General features: G+C 47.6%; 1 protein-coding gene across 3 annotated transcripts in view; it reads right to left on the reverse strand.

Moving 5' to 3' along the window:
• The window catches only part of LOC131208988 (uncharacterized), a 38,911-nt gene that overhangs the window by 11,149 nt on the left and 4,512 nt on the right, over positions 1–23,250 (reverse strand). For 2 of the 3 annotated variants that reach the window (XR_009156844.1, XM_058201941.1), the window contains exons 2-4: positions 20,710–21,256; positions 7,437–7,585; positions 100–180 (exon numbers count right to left, since the gene is read on the reverse strand). Coding sequence is in view for 1 of the 3 variants with exons in the window: in XM_058201941.1 (XP_058057924.1) it covers positions 100–180; positions 7,437–7,585; positions 20,710–20,773 (294 nt within the window). In the remaining 2 variants the exon portion in view is untranslated. Of the gene's footprint in view, positions 1–99; positions 181–7,436; positions 7,586–7,761; positions 7,841–20,709; positions 21,257–23,250 lie in introns of those variants that run through there. The other variant, XR_009156845.1, reaches the window with a different exon arrangement.

Here is a 23,250-nt window from a genome sequence, read left to right on the forward strand (position 1 = left end):
CACACGCAACGGTAGCAACCGACTACCGAAGGATTCAGAGTCCCGCTGGATTAAATAAGAAGCGCTCGAAAGTGGCAACCATCCGTCAGTAGTACCTACCTGATACATTTCGTCCTCTCCGGGCGGATCTAGGCATTCAAATTCACAGCATCGCTCGCCTACGCGAAATTTTTTACAGAACTGAAAGAGAGAGAGAGGCAGAAAAACAGAAACTTAATTTTAACCCTCTTAACACGTTTCAATCGATCTCGAACTCGTTAACCTCGAATGACCTCGACGAGCCCCCTTCAATGATGAGCGCCTGGTGGTGGCAACCAAAGTAAATGTTGTTCTTCAAAACTTCTTGTCCAAATTGATATAAATAACGGTAACGGCATTCGCTCTTTTCATTCTTTTTACCCAGCCCAAAGAACCTCCGCGCTCCGTTTTCCCGAACAGATTTCCAGAACATTGAGGGAATCACGCGAATGCGGATGAAATGAGTGGCAAGAAATTTGATTAACATTAATTGCCCGCCGGTGCTACCGCAGCCGGCCCGATTCGTCAGGTGCACCCGTTAACGTTTGGACAAACCGAGTTGGCCGACACTGAACGACTTCCGGTTGTTCGGGAACGATTTCAGGCACATTGTGGGACGGTAATTGAGTGACGGTGAAGGAGCGGGTCGGGAGTTTGTTTACTCGCTCGGTTTGGCCCGCGTTTGGACCCCGGGATCGATGGACCCGGTGCGGTCCTAGGTCGGGAAAATTGCATTTGCATGCAGTGGGCTCAGTGGATTTATAGTGGCCCCGCTGGATGAGATTGAGTGGGCTCAACACGGTTGCGCCCCGAGATATTTTGCCGTGTCCGAAGCGAAGCTGGAATTGTTTTTCTTCGACCCAGGCCAGGGGTCCGGGCAGTGAGGATGCTGGGAAATTATTCCGCGGTCGTCGTTATTCGATTTGACCCGGCAATGCCGTTGCACCGGAGTGCCATCGAGAAAGCACGGAATCCGGTGCCCGCTTCGAACGGAGCCACTAATTTATATGAAACGGGTTCCAATGTAATGTTTGCATATTCCCTCGGGCAAGCATTTTTCTACGGCCAACGAACGAACGAACGAACGGGTACATTTACTGATTGAGCGAGCTTCCGAGCTGCGGAAGAGAAGTAATTTTGCGTCCCTGAAGTGTGCTCGTCAAAATATGGTACAGAAAGTTGTTGTTTGAACATTGTTATCCTTAACGATGCTCACTTCTACGATCTCTCTTTCTCTCTCTATGTTCACTGAACGTTAACGGCCGATTAGGTATGGCGGATTTTCCTCGATTTTCCTCCGGGCTTTGTTGTGAATTGTGACAATGCGACGGAGAATTCGACCGCGTACTGCCTAAAAAGGATATTACAACGAAATATCACTTTCTGCGTTTGTCGTTAAGCAACCGTGTTCTTAGAAGGCAAACGTGGTCCTTGAAAACAAAGGTAAGCTAAGAATATCTGGGAATCCGATCCGCTACGCTTTGCGTTTTTTGGTAGAAAAGATTGCTGATTTCTTTTCGTGCTGCACGGAATACTGTAGGCCCAGCATGTTGTATCTCCTGATTTAACATAATTTCAGATACTTCTTCGAAGCTGCGAATCTTTGATAACAACGGTATTGTTGTTTTACACAGCACCGGATACGGTGCTTTAAGGTTTTCGTAAGGAAGTTTCGTATGCTTCAATTCTACCTTCTGATTGTTCTGTTGACTTGCGGCCTACAAATCCCATCTCGTCATCCTACCATCGGAGAATATCAACCTTGCTCTCCTCGTGCCCATGGTACGGTACAAGCTCGTCGTTCGTCGGTGTTAAGTACATAGGCCCCCTATCTAACCTGGCCTGACCCAGTTTGGTGCGGAAGATGGCATGCATTCTCCATCGCTGAGCGATATTTTTAGCCTCGAGCAATCTTATTAAAGGTAATTGCCAATTCATTCGAACTCGAAATCTATTCAGCAGTCTTCATTATTCGCCGCTGGTGTTAATCTTGATGATGACCCCGGCAGACCCCGGCCCCAAACTCGATGCTACGAGATGTGGAGAAAAGATGCTCACAAATAGAAAGAAACCATCGTGAGGCACCGAAAGCAGTTCCGGAGCGGATGGGAGTGGAATTCCTGTCAGAATACTAGCTTTCCGCAATTCGTTAGCATTCGCCTTGCCGGGAGATTAGGCCCAACTGATAGGTATATAATTAAGCAAAACGAGATAACGTTACCCCTGTTACTGCTGAATGGGAAATAAATACATTCTTTGAAAGGTGGTAATTTTTTATTACAGTCATCTTAGGGTTGGAAAAAGGGAAGGAAATCCTATCCGCTTTTTTGTTGATGTCGGCGAGATGCTGATGACATCGATTTAAGACCGGACATGACCGGCAAAAGCGACAACGGCAGCAGCTGCCAGAAAAAAAGGGAAAATAATAATATCGCGCAATGTGCTACGTGGCATCACCGTTACCGGCATAAATCGGATATGCAAGCATCCGCTTAATTATTGTTAAATTGCTTCTGAAAACCGCCCAGCCCAGGGCATGACAGAGCGTTCGTTATTTTTCATCAACATGCGCGCGTCAGAGCATTGCAACGGCTGCACATCCGGCTGCTGCAGCAGCTTACGACGAAGCATCACGAATCTGACACCAGACTACGGTTCCGGTTCGGTGTCCTTCGGCCGCACCAGGCATCCTTCGGTATCATTTATCATCGTGATAATTATCGCCACTGCGGACCGGGCACGCTGGAGCCGAACGATGGTCGGGAGCGTTAATTACTGTTGAGACCACGTGTTCGCCTGATCGGAACACTTTCGTCCGACCAAACGGTACGATGGTAGTCGCTTCCACTACAGCCATTCCACGGAGGATACAATCCTTTTCATGTCGCCAGGTTCTTGTAGGCAACATTCAATTTTTAAAACGAACAAAAAAGGGCGCAGAATACGTGTAGCGTCGATTAATGGCGAACCTATGTTAATTGTTTGATGGATTCAAAAGGATGGATCGATGGAGAGTTAAAAACATTTGCTGTTTCGAAAAGATAAACGAGAAAGAAAAATTGCGCAACGCTGTAGAAGAATGTAATGCAACGTTCCTCCATGGAATGTTTTCGCACTTGCCATCGGTGCCATTCCAGTTTTCTGCCCAGCTGGAAATCGATAACACACATAACGGGGTGGATACCAACACCAACCGATTCGGATGGCGCAGAATATCGGCAAGATGGGGAACAATCGACAACCGTCGTGCTGGGGAACAATTGTAAACATTGTTTATAGCTGCGGGAAATGGAATGTTGCTTCCATCGTGTAAAGAATTCGAAGCTTCACGCTCACTTACACCACGTACTCCCCGAAGCAGTTCCGTGGCAACAAGTTTTAAACGAAACAAGACAAATGCCATCGCCGAACGGCGGTGACTGCCACATCAATATCTCCGAAACTCTGACACATCTTGCGAAAGCATTCTTCGTCCCGGGCGGCCAGAACGTGCCAGATTCCCTGCGGCAAACATCTTACCACGCGCCATCCTTGTCCGCTTCCTTTCCGTCTGGAGAGAGGCCGGATGTTGTCGTTGATAGTGAAACATAACTGTGGGGGTCAAAAATATGTGTACGCTGTGCCGATTTGCTGGAAGCTTTTTGACATTTTTGGCATTCAGCGGTACTGGAAGTTCAAACGAAGAGAAACCTTAAGCTAATAATTGGTCTAGAAGAATTTATTTGAATATTGATCGCACAGGAAGCCGTAGCAAAACTGATTAATCCGAAGTTGATTTATAATACTATAAAACACGAAGGCCGCCTTGTACGAAGTTTATATCCGGGTTGTGAGTGAAATCTGTCCTTTCGGAGCACTAATTCTACGCCCTTGGCACCGTCACCGTCGTCGACCCTCGGGCGGCGGCGTAACAGCGATGTGGAAACTTTTTAATTAGATTCCCTCAATTAGCGTGCTCATAAAATTCAAACCTCGAAAGTTCCCTTACACCGCCCGGGAAATACTTTGTTGAACCACGTGGCCACAAGGATTCGGAACTCAAAGTTCGAGATCCGCGCAAAAGCAAGACGATGAAGACGCGTCCCTCGATGACAATGGATGGTAGCTTCTACTCCACTGTTGCCAACAATTTGAATATTGACTTTAAACGGTCGATCACGCAGAGCTGGAGTTGAGTCTACTTTATTAAACACAAAGGTTGCACGGCCAGCGTCTACGAGTCGCATTGTGCTAATTGATTAACTTTGTAATATAGTATGGCATTCGGCACCGTAAACGAAACCGGGTGCGGGCAGCTGATTGGTGCCGACCTCATAATCGCCCCCTTGAGTTTACTCTTGTTTATAATATTTTGTAAGGCCTCTCATTAGGAAGCTTTTCAACCGCCATCGCAGCAAAGCTGGGCGAAACTTTTAATGATGCCATTTTGCAATGTTGACACTCTCTGTGGCAGATGGGTCGATTGGGGAAATTCAGAGATATTTTTTCCCATCTTCGAAATAAACCGGAAGCACATATTTGATGACGCATATGCAAATGTCGCCAAGAGTTCAGTACACTTCATCCATCTCGGGGGTGGGTTCACAGCAATTAAAATATGTGCTCTCGATGTCGTTTCCGTGAAGTGGAAGTTGTAACGGGTGGTTGGTTCCGGCCACTGGCTGTTGCATGGGATGGGAAGCAGGAAACAAAACTAAATTGCAACATTCTACATAATTCGCCCGGCAAACAACAACTTCAGCCTTCCGGCCACTCCACTGCGACGTACTATAAAAAACCGTGTTTATCGTCCGCTCGAGCACGAACTTGAGATGAAGACGAAACATTGCCACAAACCATAGCAACCGTTGACTGTTGCACGCAAAGCATACAGATTTTGTTTATCAAAGCATGTTGTCGGTGGATCGTGAGCTACGAGTCAGTGATTAAAGCGGTGTTAGGCAGAGAGCCTAGAACGCCAATTTAGTTGAGTGATTTTGTGAAATTTGCAACAAATTTAGTACTTTTTTAAAGAGGACCAGGCGCCTCCATTAAACACGGGCCACGGACCATTCGGCCCGCCGTATTTTTGCCTGATGCACCACTGCAAGGTAAGTAAACGGTTTTGCCCCTTGGTTATCGATTATTCCGGAAAACTGTGTTTATGATCCTCAATGGCCTCCACCTGTCCATGGTGACGCTTGTCACTCGGTGCTGTAGAACCTGTGGAACGGTGCTGACACGGACATAAAAGAGAATCCACGATCAAAGCCGCCCGTGTCTCTGAGCTGCTTCCATGTCACTGGCCGGTATATACACCTTGTGAAAAGGAAGAAGATATAAAAGCCCTTCGTACGAAGATAGCAGTCACAGGAACGAACGCAGTAACCGCAACCCGCAATTCCCGGTACCATCGATTGGACAAACCGGGAACCGGAGACCGGGCGCGTCTTCACGGCGGCAATCACCGGTTGTGGTTTACATACACTTAAAAGCCATTACCATCGCATTTCGCATTTCAATGGCTGCTGCAATCGCAGAAGTTGCTCAAATCCGTCGTTACCTCCGTAGCCTTCGGGTGAACGGTGAACCGGTAACCGTGTCGCGGCTTAGCTGTCAAACTTTGTCGAACTTTGTCGTTTCTTGCGCAATCTTATCGAACCAGCAGCAGCAGCAGCGGGGTTGCTATCTATTACGAAGATTTGATTAAAATTCCTCTTAATAGTGAAGCGCGCCGATCCTTCGTGAACCATGGTTTTAGGTCAAAATGACACGGCGTTTTCAAGTTTGACTTATTTTCAGTCTGGCGAACTCTAGAATCATGGAGTAAAAGTCCACTCAATACTGCTCTCTAAATTTATTTTGCGGTTCGTATTTATAGCCAATGGTTTCTGGTTCAATTTTGTCAACGTTCTAATTATAAATCCCTCACGCATCGTATTATACCTTTTTCATTAGATAATAAGTTGTGCCGCCAAGGTGCGTTCTGCGTGGTTTTGATTTCGAAATCCTTATTTCGATTCGACCTTTATGATATCCGCCGTCTTTTCTGACCCGCAAACCACTTTTCAGCGTTTTTATCTTCGCCGGATGCTGTGATTTCAGTTTTAGGCGCATCCAAATTACATTTAATATGTCACCGATCGTCACCGGTACCTGGGGCGATGCTCTGAGCTTCGTCAAACGTGATGAGTTTGGGTTAACCCATCCGGGTTTAGCTACTTCATTGGTGGGTCGGGTTAAGTTCTGGACTTATTAATATTAACGCTTCTTCATTTTACGACCCAAAGCGTCTGTTTGTTCAGGGTCCCGTTTTGACGGTCTTTTGGCTCGAGGCTTTTGTGCGTTTAGGTATTCTCCTTTTCCTTCAGTGCCATTTGGGTTTGTTGATGGGGTTAACTTCATTTTTCTCCCACTTTCTTTAATAAAATCTCGTCTCGTGCAATGAATCAAGTTTACTAAGCCATCCATCCATAGCCCATTAAATGAAAGCTACCTAATGGGTTGAGGTTGCACCGAGGATGATCAGTTTGTGTTCCGGCCGAGCGATTCTTTTAAAGTCCAACATTGTGTCGCTTTCTATACCGGATGCAATACGTTCGTTCGATCCCACGTATCCCATCCGTTTGAGTTTGGCTCATTTGAAACGCTACTTTGAAGTGCCAATGTTTACACCACGATAAATAGCTTCGATTGTTCTCGAAACTCGGCCACGCATGGTGGCAGAGCAGAACAGAATTAATAAAACGGCAACATACACACTCGAGGTGGATGTATGTTTACTCCTTTGGAGAGTCGCGCACGGAGTGCAATGCGCAAAAAATATGCAAATCGAGATTCTCGTCTCACTCTCTCTCTCTCTCGGTCGCAGTTTTGCTCAGTGGGTGGCTTGGGTTGGGCATCGTGGGGCCATCCGTTGTAAATTTATTTTCATCCGACATTGGATTCGATTGCTTCTGTCCGTTGCATTGGGCGGTAAATTATGTACCGCTCCGCAAACGCCGAACGTAACACCACAAAAAAAACCACATTCGTTCGATTGCATCCGGAGCTGAAAATGTTTGTTTTCAATTAGCGTGGTTGTGTGGAAAATGCCGGTTTCATTGAGGGGGTTAGCACGAAAAGTACCGGCATCGAATGCAGTTTTCAATTGCAGCTTTTATCGGAAAAGAGAAACATCAAATGAATCAAGCTGCTGTAATTAACCGGCATAAAATTAAATGAGGACAAAAGGGGTACTTCTTGAAAATCAGATCAATCGCAATGTAATATCGCTTTAAGTATTAAATTTTCTAATTATCCATCGTCAATGGTTGAATTCCTATTTTTATTCCGGTGTGGTTTGTTGGGTATGAACTCAAAATCGTCGGTTCCAGATTGAACTCGAAACATGGAGTGACAAAGGAAGAAACAGGTTACAGCTTGGGCTCGATACTTACATAAGGTGGATCACAGTAGATTGCTTTGCACCACAGCGGCTCCGAGTGGTAGCACACACAAAGACTGCACACACCCGGCCCAGGTACGTAGAGTAGACCGTGCGCGACCGAGTTCCCCTGGAAGTCCAGACAGTCCTCTTCCAAACTAGCTGCAACGAGAAAAGGTGAGGCACATAAGATAAGCGATGGCAATGAGTCGGTTTGCTTAAAGCACTTTAAATCATCGATCGATCGAATTGGTAACAAACGACCGAAGAGTATAAGTAATCTGACTTTTATCCATTAAGCCAACACCTCAGTTTTTTTTGCCTATTGTTCCACTTACGACTAATCTTCATGCTAGGCTTGGTTCGGCTTAGTCAACCCAATTCGAATTCCGGGGAATCAGCTTCTTTGGACATTCACTTCCGAACCCTTCGTAGAGCGATTGTCGATAGTGATATTTCTCCTCCGGTTATAATGATGATACACCCAGAAAGGAGGTGGCCCTTCGAAAGACGGTCCATGCATGGGTCGGGCAACCGGAATGTAATGAAAGCCTTCACAAAACTGGCCAGCAACTGCGAACTGCACTTCGGAAGCACCAAATCGGCGATGTTGCACTCCGCACAGCACAGTTACTGCGAGCTGCACAACGAGTCTTATCGTTGACGTGGTGGATTCCGACAACTTCGGTCGGCTGGCAGTGGGCGAACGAAACAATGACGGGTCGTTGAGCAACTGCCATACGAAACTGCTGTTACTATATACGGTTGAAATTGTAACATTTATGCTTGACTGCTTCCATTTCTGGTCGGGAGCATTGCTTGTGCCTCTTGAAGCCAAGTTTGTATGGGATTTTGCCCGGTAATGAGCGATGGTAGCCGCCTGACTGCCGCTTACACAACCCCTGCCGCAACCGCATACGACACGAAACAAATGGGTTAAATGTCAAGCCCGTCAACCAGACGGAACTGGTGTATGTTTCAGTGAGTAATGTGGCATTGAGACAAATTGCGAGATCGGGTGTTGCAGTGGGTGTAGCGTTGACTTAATGGAGCCCTCACACGGTGGGGCAACATTTGTCAAAGGCTTAATGCATCATAAATTGCGAAAACAAACTAAATTGGTTGCAATTAATCTGCGCCCAAATCCCGCGCGACATTGCTGCATGCAGCTGTGGCAACGGTGCTCGAGGGAGTAACGGAAACAGATTGGTAACGTACAGAGTACAATAATTAACCTTTACGTATGCCATTCGAAGCGCAACATGCTGGCAATTTTCATTACATTTGATTGTAATGTTAAGTGTACTTTACTGTCACATTGCCCATCGCTACTAATTACGGTCGCAAAATTGTGACAAATTAAAGTCCATTAAGGTCCGGGCTGTCTGGAGTGAACTAATTTTTGGATCATATTTAAAAGGATTAGCTTTCAAGTGCTTTACTAAGAATGTTATAAAATTAAACGATTCGGATGCGTGTTCGTGAACGTCGCTGGATCAGCATATCGCTCGAAAAACCACTCATGGGACTGTCTGTGGGTTTGTCGGGGAATTTAATTACGCTTTGGCCAACCCGAGTCTGGCCGGTACTCGCACGAGTGTTTCGGGAAGTGCTTCGGGCGCTGTACGATCTGGTTTGAGAAAATTGTCTGAACCGTCGCACCGTGCTCAAGCTGAACTGTTGTCCGAACGATTCGGGCCAGTGTTGAGATAAACATAGCATACCGAGTGGTTTATGAGGTTATGACGGTTTGCTTGAGGCTAACCGTTGTGGACCGTGCGTGTGAGATGCTGATGGTGCCGTTTCAACTGTCGGCATTGCCTCTACGATCTTCGTCAGCCGAAATAATTGTGTGTGATTCGTAAAACCGATTGCTGACGGAACAGGTCGATCGAAGTGGTGTTGTGTGCTGACCGTGCCAAAAGTCGTCTGTCGCCATCAGCATAATTGAACAGAACAACCGATCGGTGGCGATTAGAGGCATTTGTGGGACACTGTGGCGGTACTAATAACGGTATAGAAACGTGATTTGTGATTGCATTATGTACACGATTCGGGTGTTCCAAGTTGAAGTCAATATTATTGAAACAAATTGCTATTGATTATCGTACTTTTAAATAATAAAGACCTTCATTTCGGGAGGCATTGCAGCGAACTAGAACTATTAAAATTTCAATCATATTTTAACAAATAATGCTTCAAATAATGCTACATCGTTGGTGTGGCATTGCCATGACCAAGAACGCTGCGTTGCCGTTACTTGAACTCTGGATAATTTACAACCCGGCCTTTCCGTCCAATCAATGCCGACCCGTAAATGTTGAACCATTTCGATTTCTGTAATAATTTAACGCGAGGGCACACGTTAGTGCAAAATGGATACAGCTCAACGTGGGCTCAACCAGGGCCACGAAAGTGATCAATTATTGATCAGCCGGGCACTGTTTCATCCAATCGAATCGTGGTCATGTAAGAAATGTTGCCACAAAGTTGTCCAATTGATTCTGACAGAGTTCACCAGAGCTTGCTTTGATTTGATTGAAAGTGTCCACCGTCGATACGAGGCGGATAACTTAGATGGTGAGATTTGTTACCATGCTGCCCCCTTTTTTTGTTTGATTGTTTCGAAAGTATGCAAAGGATTTCTCGGAAATGTCCATCGAAAGCCGAAGGGCCTGCCTGCAAAAGTTCGTTCGCCGTATCGAACGTCGAGGCCGCTTGCTCTCGCTCGTCCGATGTTTTCCTTGCCACTCACGAGTCCCCCTACCGTTGCGGTGAGTGCTGCAGGAACGGTGCGCTGAGTGTCACAGTTTGAGGCTCGCTTCCGGGAGGCCCGACAAGCGGGGCCCCAAGCGACATAATGACGTCATCACCGCCATCGAACTAGTTTTGCTGCAGCACGAATCAAAATTCGTCCCTTGCGTCTCAAAAGCCGCACACCTAACACATGGGCTGAAAAGTTACGGGTTTAACCCATAAAAAGCGCTATCTAGATTCTGTTCATCGTTTTTTCAGTTCGTACTAATATTCATCGATTATCTTGAGAAGGAAAGTTTAAAGATTTGCTCCCATCGGTATGAAATTTCTCTCCAAATGAAGAAATCATCGCTGAAACTTAGCACTATTTTGAGGCAATGGATAAAAAATTAGAACGGCTCTGGAAAGATTGTGTGGCTCTTGAAGGAGATTACGTTGATGAATAAATCCAACTATAATCCGAACATCCTCGTTTTCCTCCTTAAGCCGGGGACTTTTCATCCCATGTGTTAAATGCTCTTCTCGCGCACATTGAGCAATGACCCCGTGTGCCGTGCGGATGCGAATGGAACTTCCCGGCACTCGCTTCCCAGCAGTGTAGCAGGGTAATGCAGCAGTCTTTAAACAATTTCCGTGCTGCATCCTTCCTTCCACCAGTGTGCTATGCAGTGGTTCTAGAGGAATGGTTTCGCATCTGCCAACCATCACAGGTCGTCGCAGGATTGGGATACAGCCGTGCATAGCCGTAGGAGACGGACGCTTGACGTCTGAAAAGTTGAAACCCGTTTGATGTCTCTCCATCGTGTCACCGTGCACGGCGAGGGTTCTTGGTGAAAAAAAAACCCAGCACAACCACACGGCTTCAAAGGAGTACCGAAATGTGTCTCTGACTGTGTGTCCCCGTTTTTTTTTTGTGACAGAAACTTTCCGTTTCTTTCCGCAAAGAACGACGGACTCTGGCGCCTCGTTTGCTCGGTTGGCCGAAAACGATGGTGTCCCGGGAGAGCGGCCCCTAGGACATGAAATCATCCGGATGAAATATGTTGCAAAGTTTTCCGGCGACGGCGAAAGGGAAGTGATTTGTGGTGAATTTGTAGCGCGCAATGGCTGCCCTAAGTCAACCGTCCGGCGGGCGGGCGAAACACAGCCGCACAATTTGAGCATCATTCTGCATCATTTGACGTGAAAGAAGTTACTGTAACTTGGGACGGCCCACAAAAAATGGGCTCTCGATGCCCCTTATGATCCGATCGGACGGCTGGCGGCTCGTCATTGTTCCATTGTTTGCATAACGTTTTGCGCAAGACGGGCGCGGGCTAATATGGAGCGCGTGGTGTGCGTGGTAGGGCAAAACAAATAGTTCCATTTCACACCGGTGCCGACGGCGAAACACAACAAAACTGGCTGGCAGTTCTCGTTATCGCTGTCGTCGGCCGCGCTACTGGCATTGTCCTATAATTTCCTATCCGTCCCGATGGAGGCCGATCGATGGAGACGCCTGGTGGCCGGTAGTGCAGCACGCTGCACCAAGAGCACAGTTGCTCTTAACATACGCGGAGAGCGAAACACTGCTCCAACATCGGAAGCAAGACCCGGGAGAGGCCCGCTAGTGAGCGGAACGGAAGTGAGTGCACGGCGGATGGAATGAAAAGCACAGCACCACGGCCTGCGGCTCCGTGGCGCAGTGCCGCAGTTGCGGATTTGCGGTGTCAACGCGGAGGGTGCTTGAACCTCCCGGGCAAACACTCCGGGCCGCACCGGCCCGTGAAAAGGATGTTTTCCAAAGGATTTGCCCACAGTGTGCGGTAGGTGGTGCGTGTGGCGTTGGGCTGCCAGCCAGCGAACGCTGTTGAGTGGCAACGTTCAAGGAAGCGTTGCTCAGCTGGTGCCCAGCTGGGTGCTGCTGACCAGAATTGCCCAGGGGGCATTGCGGAAATTAGAAAATGTTGATCGCTTTCGCCGCGGCACAGAGCATCCGGGCAATTGTCTTTCCCGGTTCTGCCGTTTCCCGGTTTCCCGGTCTGTTGGTCGGTTGATTAGTATTGGGTTGGTTCGTTCAAAGCGGAGATTGAAAGTACAGTACAGAAAGGAAACAATCACAGATGAAAGGATAGAAAGGGAAGAAGAGAGAAAATGGAGCATCGTCTGCACACTTTGAAGGTAATCCCAAAGCAGGCAGTGGGAAGTTCATGGTCAAACTGCCTTTCACAACTGTAACGCTGTAACTATAAACAAGTAAGCAAGTGTTAAATGGCACATTGAAGCTGTTTTACAACAATACTGGGTTGTTCAATAAGTTCGATTGCGGTCCGATGCTTTATTATTCAGCATGGTCTCTCAATGCTACATCAATGCACTTGTTCCAACGAGATTCCAATTTGTTAATACCATCCCTGAAGAAGAGATTTTGGATGGGCTGCAAAATATGCTTCCGCAGTTGATAGAACCTCATTTGATTTGATACAAAACACTCTTAACGCATGATTTTTTTTTGGTTTGAAAATAGATGAAAATCGCAAGGGGCCAAATTTGGTGAATACGGTGGTTAGTCCAACAATACGAACTTCAATTCATGCATTTTAACCATTTACAATATGGTCTTGTGACACGGTGCATTGTCCTGAAGAAAAAGGTTTTTTTCTTCTGCAAATCGGGTCTTTTTCAACGAATTTTCTTCTTCAGTTTGTTACAATAATAATATGGAATTTATTGTTATAAACAAAATTCCTTTCGCATCCCAAAAAAACGTATGCTAACTTCTTCTTGGGCGGTTCCTGGACACGGACTCGTTTCGGAACCGAAGAACCAAGTTCACACCACTATTTAGCCTCTTGTAGCTCTTTTTGGACGTCCTTCGCGTGGATCGTCTTTAAGGCTCTTAGGACCACGTTTAAATTCAGCAACCCATCTTTCCAATGCAATATTTGGTGGCGAAGAATGCTTATTTCAATATTCCTTCATAAATTTCGTTTGCTTATTAACCTTCCAAAAATAAAACATCAATCACTGCAAGATACTTGATTTTTTCCATTGTAAAAAAATACTTAGACACGTCGATAGTAAATGGGTTGTAAACAAAGAACGAATTAACATATTGAAATGAAACAAGACATACGTGCGTATGAAAAATTTAACAACATTACAAAAACAATCGGTCAGCAGCAGCACTCTCTCTGGTATTGAGGCTCAAAACTTATTCAACAACTCGGTACGTTATACAGTATCTCGCTGGTGCCTTACTTTCTGCCCACAACGCACAGCTTCCCAGGCACGGACGTTTCAGCTCATTTATTGTTCACTTTTACGACCGGTGCCGGGGTACGGTTTGACGGTGTGCTATTTTTAAGTCCGTATCCTTTGGCGGTACCCGGAACCAGTTCTACTACTGGTGTGCTGGAGTTCTCAAGCATTCGCCAAATCTTTGTGGACGCACCTTTGGCTGAGCCCGCGATGATCAATATTTAACCGCGCTATACATATTTGTTTATTTATTGTTGCCCGCGCAGCGAACACAAAACACCAACTTTATCGCACCTCGAACCGAGGGCCGGCTACGGCAGCGAGTGGCCTCCGTGGTTCGTGCATATTTCATTTGGCTTTGGGCTCGCAAAGCTCGGCAGCTGGGCCGGGCCGAAATCCCGGCATCGCATGGCGAGCGAGTCGTAACTTGAGCACCTTTCGGCGCCTCACGCCACGGCAGAGGATTGGGTGACACTCGAAAGGCCACCAAGCATACATACGCGCAGCTACCATTAAGGACTTACGACGCCCCGAGTGCGACGGATTGTGGTGCAACGCGATGGTGGGTATTACAATAATTACACGGCCATTAAGCCGCATGGCTGGTGGGTTGACAAATGGCTAGGGTATTCACGCTTCACTGTCGCAACCTTCGCCGGTGCGTGGTGAAAGCTTGATCCATATCATTTTCCGGGGGTCACTCTGGAATACCTTCCCGGGTTCAGTTTTCAGTTGAGGGCCCGCAAAGGTCGAGGCCGAAGGCAAGGCGCTTTTCTTTGCGTGCCACCGGGTTTGGGCACGGGTCACTGGTAAGACAAACATTTTCTTAGAAAGGGGGGAAACGTTCGGGGGTGGGGCTTTCACTTTGCCGCCCACTCGTCGCCGGGCGGTCTCAATGGTCACAGGCAGAAGGTCAAATAAATTCAATTCTACGCCATTGACTGGTCATCGATTTTGGGCGATTTCGGGCCCTGGTGGTTTCCTTTCGGACGCCACTAGGACTGCGGAGTGACGTGACTTTCGGTACCAGGAAGCGACCCTTTTGCCGGGTACACAGCACGTGTGTCCCATCGGTCAGCCAAAAGCCCAAACATCGATCCATCATCGGTGCTCTATGTGTGTGGAAGTTGTCGAAAGGTGTTGTGTCGCTTTTATTGATCAGTTGTTGGGTTGTTGTTCTGCAGAAGGCTGGTGATAGGCGCACCGCCACAAGCGAAGACTATTCATCGCCGTGATGGATGACAAAGTCCCCGGGGCGGGCACCAATCCATCACTCGCCATCGGACGAACAGGTGGCCGCACAGAGCAGCTGCCCGATCACGCATAAATTCATCTTCACGTATCTAAGCTCTCGAGTTAGAAACTTTCCTTTATCATCAAGAGTAAAAATAACCAAAGCGAGGAAAATGTGACCGCTGAAACCGAATAATAAAACCGGCACGCAGCCAATACTAATCTCATCATATCACGGTGGTTAATGCCTGTTTGCCTTTTAAACGAAACAACCACCGCACAGCTGGGTCCGGGCTAATGTGTGCCGGCAAATGCGCCATCATAGTGAACGGAAAATGGCGTCGGCTTCGAGGACTATTAATTTCATTATCATCCTCCCAGGTCCACGATCAGCGTCCCTGCATGTCACGCAACAGCCAGCCGACAGAGGATGGCATTTTTATCGTTCACCCTCTATGGCAAATGAAAAAATAAAACACGAAGCATAAAACGCAAATCCGCGGAACTAAATTATTCCATTTGGGAGTGACGTTGTTAACGGTGTGTCGGGTGGTCGGCTGTAGCGCTTTCGCCCGCGGACCAATTATAAGCAAGTGCGGTAGTAGTTTCCAGGCCCGGCCTGGCCTGGTATCGCTACTCACCGCCAGGTTCGCTAACACATAGCCGGGTTTGCCTCGGGATTTCTTTGTGTCTGCCGACGCTTGAGAGCACTTTGTTCATTAAACGTATCACGAGGCTACTTCCGCCCAGACTCGTCCCAGCGCAGACGGCTGACGAAGGATCTCGCTCTCTCTCACTCTCGTTCCGGTTCTGTTGACAGTACGAAAAGACAGGCAATAAGTGCCTTAATATTGCGCTTCTCGGGCGGCGCACACAACGCTTAGCATTTTTGCACCGAAATTTATGCAAATTTTATGCCAAGCCCGCTCTACCGCTCCAAGCGCGGCCACCGAAAAGCTTCATGGAAGACGTGGCGGTGTTTGGCTTACCGTCACCGAGTCGTGCCCAAAAGTCTGCGGCACGGTCCGCTTTTGGCCAGGTTCCTCTGGGGGACTGGCAGCAATAATGCATCGGGCGAAACGCGTAGTATAGCCGGGCACGGCCGGGTAGTTATTTGAGAGTTTTGGGCTAGAGTGACGTAGTGGCTCTACTGGGCTGGCAGACCTTCGGGAGCCAAACTGCGACTGTAGGTTTTGATATCGGGGTTATTTGATCCACAATTGATCTCTCGTATGGAGCACGTGGTCCATTGCTCCAGGCATTCGTTCACGCCTTTAATAAAATTCACCACATTTCCATCGAACCATTTCTACTTAACTTCAAGTCTAGATGTATGAAACTGGATTGTGTAAAAAGATGGCTTTGGTTTTCAATATAGTCCATCTCATTGTGCTGTTTTTGCAATACTGCCTTGTTTTTGTATCAGGCAAATGATCTTATACCGTAAAAAAACGATTTGCAGACATCACTACTGTTCTGATATCTGCTAAAGAGAACTGCTACAGAATCGCATCAAATGCTTGTCGAAGCTTATGGAGATCATACTCTCTCTTGGAAGATCGCTGTTCTTTGAGTGGTTAAAAAAATTTAGCTTCACATTTGACTTCGCTGGTAAAGATGCAAAAGATTAGAAAACGGGTGCCATATAAACTGAACGAAAGACAGCAGGAAAACTGAAAAACCACAAGTGAAATTCAGCTCGAGAGGTACGAAAGGAACTCATTTCTCCATCGGATTGTTATTGGCGATGAAAAATTGATTCCTTTTGAAAATCCAAAAAAGGAAAATCATACTTCGGCTGCAAAACCAGATCAATTCGACAAAAAGACAATGCTGGATGCCTGGTGGGACCAGAAAGGTGTGGTGTACCACAAGCTTCTAAAACCTGGTGACTCATTCAGCAGAATTGGCGCTTTTCAGTTTTTCATTTCACTTCAATAAACGTGTGATTTCCTTGAAAAAAAAATCCGGTTTCATACCTCCAGATCAGGTATATCGGAGCACACCGACGTCGACTTCCAGAAGCTGGAAGTTCGACTTGAATTTTACTGATTAATGTGATCGGGGGTTTCGCTAATCGGTTGCCTCGGATTGGAAGGCACCTATCCGCGCGCTCTACTTTGTGTCTTTGATGTGGCGACGAAAATTTGAATTTCACCACAGCCATGTGGACAAATCCCGTCAGTCGGTTGTCAGATGGTTGATGAGCAGGCTTCTGGGAAACGGAGCGTTGGCGTGGCCATAATGAGCGTGGCCATTCCCGAGCGCAATCGGAAGGCCGGGTGAAATGTTTGCATAATTTATGCTCATCTCCGATTGCCGGCTGTGTGTGCGTCAAGTGCGGCTTTTCACAAACGTACGCCAAGCTTTTCGACTCCATCTAATCGATGGCTGCTGTTGGATCGGATGCCAACCATTATGCTGTTGAATCACTCGGAGTCCAATCGGGGACCACGTTTGCTTGTTTGGTGCATTTGTGGTCGACCCGTTGGCTGATTCGTGTTCGGAGGTTGTGGGTCAAATATACAGGATGTAAAATATGATCTATGGATGGAACAATTTCTATCAAGTGTTGTCGCTACAAACTTTCCTCAATTGAAGCAGATGAATGTAGGGTTCAAAATTACGTTCGATTGAAGTAAAGAGTAGAAAATTTTCTTGAACCAAGAGGCACTACATGCCAACCATTCAAACTCATTGATACCAAATGTCCCAAAGGTCTCTCGAAATTTGGAGTGCTGCCAAAAAACAGACTGGCGTCGCCCCGAACGGGGGAACTTTCCACATACCAACGAGGCATCGGCACAGTCATCAGGTGGTGGAGGTTTACCACCTGTGCCCGGGACAAACGCAATGAGCGAACGCGCGAGGGAATCGGCATAATTTTCGATCGAAAATTGAATTTCCATTTTCATCAACACGGCGCATCGGTGGATGGAAAACTCCGGTATTTTCGTGGAAACTTCGGGTCCACATGGCCAACGGGCGCGCTCCGTGGTTGAATTTAGCATCCATTTTAATTGAAATTCCTCCAGGCGAAGGCGAAGCACGGAGCATAATTCTAAAGAGCTTCTTAAGCGGATAGCCAACGGCAGATTGTGCGGGGGCTTGGTTCAGCTGGCCATTCGAGTGACGACGGACGAAAACGGTGTAAACTTCAAGCACGGCCCGAAACAATTGTGCAGCACACAGCAAAAAACTGGCTAGTTGAGCCGCTGGCAAAGCCAGCACGCCAGGCTAAGTTCCACGAAGTTCAAGCACGGCAAAGAAAGCCCGGTGCCGGTGCCAAGTGGCCCTGCGATTGTTTCACCACCCCCAGCGGAAGGAAGCAATGTTTCTCGAGGCGCCAAGAGTCGAAAGATAGAGAGAGAGAGAGTGGCACAAAAAGCACAACGACACTTGGAGGTGGCTGTCAACAATGTTTATGGCGGAACTTGAAAAATGCCCACAGCATAGCCGGGCCGGGGTCGGGCTGATGGAATCCATCCAACCCGGGCTATGTGTTTCACCGTGGTCCCTCCACTCAGTTCCCTGCGGAGTGTGCCCTATCTGTTTCCTAGCCCTCAGCGGCACGTGAGAATGCGGCTGCGTGCAGTAAAATCTCAGGTTTAAGATCGGAGCTTCGATCGGAACTCTGGTCGAGTGGTTGGCAATCAGCATTTCTGTTTGCGTTCCAAAGTGTGACATGCTGTGGCACAGAGCGGCCCGTTAGAGCGAGCTGTAAACTCCAGGAACCCCCGGGGAAACCCGGCCAAAGGGAGCAGAGCCCGAGTTCTGGAGACGTATGAGTGCCCTTGAAAGTTTCCTTAAGAAACTGCGGTATGCAGAACAAACGGCCTAGGCGGGTGTCGGCGGCTGGCGGGGCGAACACGTTTGTGAAAACATTTACGGTCCCACCGAGTGCCATATGGCCAACTCCGTATCACGGGGCGGGTGGATAAAAAGAGGGCGAGCGAGTCGAGTCGAGAGCCTCTTGTCGGCCGGCCGAAGAAGGTTGACTTCTGGCCAGCCCCTGAGGGCAGGGGGTATGCTAGTAGACGAGTAGTAGACGGTGAGTAGATTAAACGTATGTAAGTGAAGCATGAAATTGGTCCTCCAGACTCAGCACCACGTGTGTCAGCTACGTCTACGGGGTCCTCAACGGGGTTTTATCCCTGCAGGGCGGACGGTTGTGATGATTTGCACGTCATACGACTGCACACGAAGTGCGGGTCCTACGGGTCCTACTCAACCAGCAAGTGCATAATGTCGTCTTACCGATCCCAACACATGTTCCGACCGCTGGAACGGGAACTGACATGTGCTGTCCGGGCGAGCAACAGACTTCGGAACTATATCAACAACTTTTTTCCTGCTTCCCGTCTTCGGTCTTGGGTGGGGCGGAACTTGAATTGGGCGGCCGCGCGTGTGACGTAAAATTAATTATCTTCCCAGGCTAACCGGGTTAAGCGGCTGCCGGTGTTTGCCAGTGGAAGGTTGATGTGGTCGGTGTCTCGAAACGGGGTTTTTGCAGCTCAACTATGGTAATTGACTCGGAAGGCAACAGAGGACGCTCGAGATGGCCATGTGCAAACCGCTGACCGGTGACTTTTTCGGGTGCATCGCAAACATTTGCTGATCGGGTTTTTGCCGATGTCCCGGTGTGACCGAGAAGCCGAGAGAGCGTTTCCGAGAAGCGGGCCACAAGCAGGTCGTTCCAGGTCGAGGTTGCGAAACTTCGAGCCCAGACATGATGACAAAGTTGGTCGGTTGGTCGGGAAATTATTCGCAAGAACTGACCAGTGACCGGTAGCGGTGAACTATGGGGAATGGGAGGTCATAAATTTTAGTAATATTTCTCTAAAATTGCTAAACTTGCGACGAAAGATCCGAATGACCTTCTGTGTTGCGTACATTCCAAGAAGTCATCTGTCAAAGTCGAAAGAGTGATAAAAATTGCTCTTTTAAACCAACTTTTACCGGCTACTCTAACGCGATCGCTAGCTCAGTTCTGCAACGGTAATGTACCTCTATTCATTAGAATAGATCCTGTTTTGATATAACAAGATCAAATATTTACCTTTGGCATTCCTTGTACATTTTTTATCGGGCGTTAGTATAGAACACACTTTGGTATAGAACACCGTCTGTGTCCACTAGCGTTATTTTAAGAATACACTTCTTGACGCATAAGGAGGCGCCTGGTCTCTATGTAGTCTATGAAATGACCATTCAAAATATATTGCCTTTATGAACTGTATGCCTTTTCTATTATTTTGGTAAACTAGGTAAAATGTCTATCTTATATTTGAACAACCGAATGTAGCCCGGTAAGGTAATATGAGGTAAATTTCCACAAACGCAATGGATAAAGCTTCTCGCCCATTTCATTTCCTTTTCTACACTTATAACGCATTAGATTTTTATCGGAAACTCGATATTTGCACTCATGACTATTCATTTAAATATGTTGGTGACATGCAGATTGCATAGCTTCGGCGTTTCAAAGCCTTCAAATATCGAAAACCCTGATTTATTATACTTGATCGCGTGTAATACACGAAAAATGTTGAATTTAACCTAAAGAAATGCAAAAAATCGTTGAAAAAACTCCGTACATTCTTTCTCACAACAAATATGACCGCCTATCCAATACTAATTCCCCACAGTACACCGTTGAAAAAATCAGTTAGTTTGCGGGGTGCGTGAGCTAAACTTTGTTTTGGTTGCAATTAATAACCCATTTAGCGAGGGTAATTAAATTACATAGCAGTGACACTTCAATCATTTCGATTGGTTTGTATCAAACATGAGGCATTCCGTTCCGTCGTCGACGAGGACATCAAAGTGTAAGTGCAACACTCAAACAAAGCACAGCAATTAATTATTTTAAACCGTTCCATCAACACCTCGATGTTCACTCGGGTTGGTTCACGTTCTTCTACATTATCGCGTTTTCTGAAGCGTTTAAACGCGAGCGATATTTGCCGGTGAGCGGAGCATAAAAATATCGGCTCACGGGTATTCATTCGGTGTGGCGCTGTGAAGAGATATGAAAAAAGCGGCCCGGCACTTACCTACGTAGCCCATCAGCACGCTGAGCAGGGGCACAGCAGCCAGCAGATGCAGCTTCCTATTCATGGTGTGTATATGTACGTGTGCTCTGCAGTTGCGGGGTGGCGACCCAGCTGGACCCGCTGGAGCTGGAGTAATGCTGCAGTAATTGAGGACGATGGTGATTGAGGGTGTTCCGAGCCAGGCCGCGCCAGGACCAGGATAATTTGGTCGATGAATGGCCGTAACGCGCGCACCGCGGAAGCTTACGTTTTGGTGTCGTTTCCGGCTTACAACACTTCCACAGCGCGCGGTTCACTTTAGTCACACTTGCTCACCATCACCTTCGGTGCAACTTCTTCATCACTACTTTCGCCTTCGAACGGAATTATTTTTATGTGGCGACCGTTTCAACCGTTTATTTCACGCTGTGGTTTATGTACTGTGCACTTGTACTGAAAACGCTTGGACGACACCGCAACGACGAGCATTTGAAACCGGCACTCACAACTGGGCCCGCAATTTACTGGACCTCTCGATTGCGCTGCGTGCCATGCATTATCACTTCAGCTGTCGGGGGAGACGAACAGAAACATGAAGTATTAGAACGAAAACACACACCACACTTGGGTACGTCTCCTGTTGGACTATTAATCCACTTTAATTCTCGAATCAGAACACGATTTCGTGGCAATCGGGCCCGGGCGCGACGCGATCGATATCAACGACGATGGGAAACAGATCTGAAAGGAGACTTTGCACCTCACAACTGGAGCAATCGGAGATGGAGAATTTATTAACACGCGCCTCTTACGAACCAGCGATTGGACCACACGGGGACGACGGAACCTTTTTCTCGTTTCGTAAGTGTCAAAAACCCGGTGGGATTTTCGAGTGAGAAAAGTCGATCTTTGTACCAAGCTCAGTAAGAAAGGATGCCCCATCAATGGCGTCTCCGAAGCACTAATTTATCATTCTAAATGATTTATGGGACCGGGTTGAACGCCTGGCGAGTAACCCGATCGCGATGGTGGGTCTTCGTGGATGCGGCCCGCACACACAAACATCGTTAAAAAGTGGGCAAGAATCAAAATAAAAACCCTGAACCGAAGCTCACCCAATCCCTCAATTCGCAGCGTCCTTCCGAAAAGGCCACGGTGGAGGTACATTAACGGGAGGGTTACTGGCAAATTGAAGTGAAACTTAATCCCCCGTCCAGGCGATCGATGGTTCGGTGGTGATGGTGGCGAAATGGACACCTCATTGTGCTTCCCGCTGCGATAATCATTTTTCTGAAGTGAGCCGGCAGCATCATCATCATGGTGGTCGCCCGTTTCTCGTTCTATTCGTGATTGTTTTTACAAACCGCATCGAATTGTGGCTCAGTTGATGGCACCGGCTTCTGGTCTACCTGTTACCGGTACGCAACTGAAAATTAAACCTAATGCCATTTACTGGTGATGGATGAAAGGAATAATTTATCTCTCCGTCAAAGTGGAGTGGATCTCCGAGAAAAAAGGCCATTTTTGACAGCTTCCTACAAAGCGCCTGTTCCATTTCCTCCGCTACCGCGGCCATCACCCGTGGGGAGATTATTCAATCTCTTTGAGCAGCGCTTTCGCTCCGTACTCCGTATAACACGTCACGAAGAAGGGCGCACGGGGCGTGAAAAGTCTTTGTTATTCTGCAGCCCTCGCGAGCCATGGCGTGAGGCACCCCGGTGTAGAATGGCTGATGAGCTTTGTAAAGCGATATCACCGGAAGCCGTTCCTGGAAGCGTCACAAGTCGCCGGCCCGGCGGCTGACTGCGAAGTAATATTAAAACCAACAACTTGCGCGCCCCGGCGAGCCTTGGCTTGCTCGATTATCACGTTGTGGCCCATTTTCTCCGGAGCTCCGGAGGCTTTCTCGTAGGATCCAGAAAGTGGCTAAATAAGAAGGAAGCACCTGCAAAGCAACACACTTGTCATGCACCGGGTGCCCAGGTGGGCCAGGCTTACACGATCAGAGTGCTGTGTTCTCGTAGGAGGAGAAAAACAAAGCGATTTTCAGTTTTCATTCGCCCCTCAGGAGTGGGTGGGGCTGGAGTGGAGTGGCTTGGGTGCGGTTAGCTTGTATCAATTTATTGCTCCTGGGAGCCTCCGGTCGAATTGCTTTCCCCTTCAAGAGGTTAACATTACCCGGTAGCCCTGGCACCGTGCTGCCTGGTATTTGGTATGTGGTCGGACCAAGGCATACCGACTGCTGGAACCTATCTCTTTTTGGCGTATCTAATTTCGCCTTCAGGGTGAACTAACGGTTGCATGTGGTGACAGTGGTGGGATTTAGTTTTCACAACTTCGACAAACTTCGTCTTCATCACAATCCAGTCCGATCTCCCGCTGGCTGGCTGGGTGTCGAGTTTTTCTCGAATATTATTTCTTTTTCACACCGCCATCAGAACGGAATGACCGAGCGCTGTGTAAACGGACAATTGGAGGAGAACCGCAATGCCAGTTCGCCGTACGTTTATAATTCGGTTCGAAAATATCAATTCGATTCGATTACTCCGAGGCCGGCCGAGT

This window comes from Anopheles bellator, chromosome 2 (assembly GCF_943735745.2).
Source record: "Anopheles bellator chromosome 2, idAnoBellAS_SP24_06.2, whole genome shotgun sequence".
NCBI lineage: Eukaryota > Metazoa > Arthropoda > Insecta > Diptera > Culicidae > Anopheles > Anopheles bellator.